Consider the following 4292-nt stretch of genomic DNA (forward strand, 5'->3'; position numbering starts at 1 on the left):
TATGAATCTATGAATCATCTATGAATCTATGGCACCCTGAGGTGCTATGGGATCTGTTGAAGGTATTGCAGGATGCCACACTATTAATACTATAGTTTCATAGTTGGTAGGGTCGGAAGGGACCTGAGCAGATCATCAAGTCCGACCCCCTACCATGGTAGGAAAGAGTACTGGGGTCAAACGACCCCAGCGACGTGTTCATCCAGCCTTCTCTTAAAGGTGCAAATACCTCCATGTGATTCACAACATAAATCCAAAGATCTCAAATAAGAATCCATATCATCAAAAACATCCTGACTCGCTGTAGTCTTTTCAAGTATTTTGCAACAGGAGAATTGCGTCATTATTATTTCCTGTTTAAAAAAAAAAAAAATCAGTAAAATTGAAATGGAGTCCCATTACATTCACAAAGTTACAAAGGGGTGCCTTGAGTATAAAAAGGTTGCGAACCACTGATCTAAAGGATCAAAAATAAGCTTGAGAAGAAATTCTATCCCTTTATGTAAACTGTTCATTATAAAGCCTGTTGGTGATCAATCAAGTGTTAGATTTTACTATTTTTAAATTGAAGAGAAGACCTGAAAGCTAGAAGTGTTTGCCATGCCACTTATTTTCTCCTTTGAACAAAAGGCACCATACTGTACCGAAGTAGGTGGTCTGGAAAATATATAGATCAGGGATGGGCAAAATATGGCCCGCAGTCCAGATCCAGCCTGGCAGGCCATTCTATCCAGCTTGCGGGGACCCTAAAAAGTTTTAGAAAATTAATTTTATCTGCCCCAGTTGTCTGTCAAAGATGACAGGCACCAGTGGCAGCAGGACCCACAGGAAGCCAGCAGAAGGACCCAGCTGCTGAGCAGCAAGGCCTGCTGGGTCTTCCCCACCCCCATCCCTCCTCCTGCCTCCAGCTCCCAACCAGAAACCTCTGCAGCTTCTGGCTTGGCAAACTTGGGGCTGTTGCATGCCCTCCCTCTGTCCAACTGGAAACATAAATAAGGTGGGACAGAGGGAGGGGGAGGAGAAAAAAAAATTCGCTGTGATCCACCCAGCAGATGGAAGCTGCATGGTGCTGGTGGGGCTGGGCTGGAGCCAGAGTGGGAAGTGGCAGGTGGAGGGGGGTGAAGGGAAGCCAAAACGGCAGGGGTAGCAGTGGAGGGAGTGGCAGAGGGGGCCATGGAAAGCAGTGGTGGTGGTGGGGGGAGCAGCAGGGACAGTGCCGAAGGGGCCATGAAAAGCAGCAGTGGTGGGAGAAACCATGGGGGGCAGCCCACAGGGAGTGGCTGCAGTGGGGGGAATGCCAGCAGTGGCAGCAGTAGTGGCAGGCTGGCATGCGGGAGGAAGGAAAGAAAAAGAAAAATATCGGGAAAATGGCAGGAGAGTGGTGGCAGTGGGTGGACACAGAGCCTGTGCTGGTGCCCTAGGGCCAGTGAGGACCCAGGGTGGGGCAGAAGAAGCATGGAGCCTGGGCACAGGGTTTAGCTGGCTGCATTGCATGAGGCTTGCATGCAGTCAGCAAGAGCCACACGCGATGGAGCCAGCAGCCCAACCCCATGTCTCTCTCTCTCTTTCTCCCTCCCACCCCACCCACCATAACCCAGTTCAGACCGGTTCTCAACCGAGACACACAGGTGGAAGGCTGTCACACCCCCTCCCCCAGAGCTAAAGACTCCTGGCAGACCCTCTGGAGGACCCCGACCCCACAGCATGGAGCCAGGAGGTAAGCAGGGACTGCGGTGGCTTGGCAGAATCAGTGGTGGGAGGCAGCTGAGGAGGGTTATGTTCTCCCCCATTAGCCCAACCCCACCAGGGAACTACGCAAATAGTTGTGCTCTGGACTCTGGCATATGAGTTAGCACGGGAGTTCATGCAGGAGAGCAAGAAGGAGGGGCATAAGGCTCTAGGTGGTGATCTTGAGAAGGGTCGGCACAGCAGTAGTCCAGACTATTACCTGTGCAATTGCACTCTAAAGTTCCCGCCCCACTTCAGCTGGAGCCTCCCCCTTTGGTACCACTGAGGCCTCCACCCAGATGAAGCCCATGGTTCCAGCCTCTACTCAGACAGAGCCCTGGTTTCCAGCTGTGCGCGCTGCCTGGCTCATATGCAGGCACTTAGGAACAGGAGCAATGACACCTCCCCTTGTGGTGTATGGTCTACAATAGAGTCTCTGGGGTGCCAGATAAGGGAGCTCCAGGCTGCAGTGCAGAGGCTGCGTACCATCAGGGATGGTGAAGAGGAGATCGACACCCACTTCCAAAACCTTCATCAGAAGAACGATGAGGGAAGAACACGGATGGCAGGCAGGACGAGGGTGGACAGGAGTAGCTACTGCAAAGTCCAGCAAGGGGTCGCTTGGATGAAGGTCATCTCCGGCCCCAAGACATGCGGTGCCAGGGTCACCACCCCCCTGGAACTTCACAACAGATATGAACTCCTCGCAGCATCAACAGAACCAGTAGAGCCACCAACTCCAGCACTTGAGGAAGGAAGGCAACCAGCAACCACCCCTAAGAAGAAATGCAGAGTGGCTGTCACGGAAGACAGGGGGGACAGAGGGAGCCATTTTCTGCCATAACCCCTTAGCCCCTGAAGTCGGCTGCCTTCCAGGGATCCATATTCACAGTGTAGCTGAGAGAATCCCTAAACTTATCCAGCCCTCTGACAACTACCCCATGCTCCTCATCCATGTGGGCACAGAAGACATAGCTCGGAGCAAACCCGGTTGGGTCATGAGTAACTACAGGGTTCTGGGGGCTGGGCTCAGAAGGTTGGGGGTGCAGGTAGTTTTCTCCTTAATCCTCCAGGTTATGGGTCACGGGCATAGGAGGGAGAGATTATACTGAAGAACTGAACACAAGACTGTGGCGATGGTGCCACCGCGAAAGCTTCGGCTTCTTTGATCACAGTCCACACTTCAGACAGAGGGGCAGTGGTTTGTTGGGAAGGGACAACCTCCACCTCACCCCAGTGGGAAAGCAGCTTTTCTAGGCCAGAATGGCTGAACTGCTTGACAAGGCTTTAAACTAAGTTTGCTGGGGCACAGGCGGACAATCATACAGTACAAGCCCAGGAAGTGAAAACAACAGAATCAGCAGGTCAGGTAACATAAGGGAACTTACTCTGACCCCAGCCCAAGGAAAGGACTCTAAGGGCAAAGGGAAGCCCAGGGCTTCCAATCACAGGCTTAGCTGCCTGTACACAAACGCCAGGAGCATGGGGAAAAACAGGAGGAACTGGCACTTCTGCTAAACAATAACAAATATGATCTCATAGGGATAATGGAAACCTGGTGGGAATGCACCTACAACTGGACCACAGGTATAGATGGCTATACCTTGCACAGGAGGAATTGTGTTGCGAGGAAGGCCAGGGGTATAGTTCTCTGTGAAGGAGCAGTACACTTCCCTACAAGCAGAGATTGGCACCCAAGGAGGGCAACTTGAGACCCTCTGGGTTAAAATATGGGGAGCATGTGGCGAAGGGAATATAACTGTAGGAGACTATTACAGACCTCCTAACCAGGAGGAAGAGCTTGGCCACAAATTCTCTAGGGAACTAGCACAGGCTGCGCACTCTCGGTGCATGGTCATCATGGGGGACTTCAACCACCCTGACATCTTATGGGAAGAGCATTCAGCCAAATCTGATCAGTCGCATAGCTTCCTCACTGCATTGATGAGCTCTATTTGACTCAAGAAGTCATAGACTTCTTACCTCTTGTAAGGCACTGCCTTTGGCCAGATCTGGTTCTGGCCAAAGGGGATGACCTAGTGAGCTACCTGAGGATTGAAGGGAAGCTTGGTGACAGTGATCGTTAGTTGATCATTTTCTCTATCCATCACAAAGCAGGCAAATCAGTCAGCAATGCAGAAATCCTCGACTTCAGGAAAGTTGGTTTCCACAAGCTCATGAGGTTAGGTTGGTTATTGAGGTCCTGAGAGATCGTGATCCGACAGAGATGGGAGTACATGATGAGTGGTCGCTCCTTAGGGATGTGATACTAAAAGCACAAGGGAAGTTCATTCCGACCCGTAGGAAAGGTAGCAAAAGGGCCGGGAGACCCCTTTGGCTAAATAGGGAACTCATGGACCTTTTGAAACTGAAAAGAGAAGCTCAGAAGGGATGGAAGTCAGTCAGGAAATATCACCACGGAGGATTATGCAGCACTTGCCTGCACTTGTAGGGAGTGGACCAGAAAAGCCAAGGCTGAAAACTGGCTACAGGAATCAAGGACAACAAAAAGTCCTTCAGCTATGTGGGCAGCTGGAAAAAAACAAGGGCAACATTGGAACCCT

At 51.3% G+C, this 4292-nt stretch overlaps 1 protein-coding gene across 1 annotated transcript in view; it reads right to left on the minus strand.

Moving 5' to 3' along the window:
* Nucleotides 1-30: 30 nt before the first annotated feature.
* The window catches only part of LOC102377998 (calcium uptake protein 1, mitochondrial-like), a 134935-nt gene continuing 130673 nt past the window's right edge, over nucleotides 31-4292 (minus strand). Inside the window, exon 8 of the mRNA XM_025214162.1 lies at nucleotides 31-2504. Within this exon, the coding sequence (XP_025069947.1) occupies nucleotides 2413-2504 (92 nt within the window). The 3' untranslated portion in view covers nucleotides 31-2412. The remainder of the gene's footprint in view (nucleotides 2505-4292) is intronic.

The sequence above is a fragment of the Alligator sinensis genome, unplaced genomic scaffold, assembly GCF_000455745.1.
Source record: "Alligator sinensis unplaced genomic scaffold, ASM45574v1 scaffold1274_1, whole genome shotgun sequence".
Classification (NCBI taxonomy): domain Eukaryota; kingdom Metazoa; phylum Chordata; order Crocodylia; family Alligatoridae; genus Alligator; species Alligator sinensis.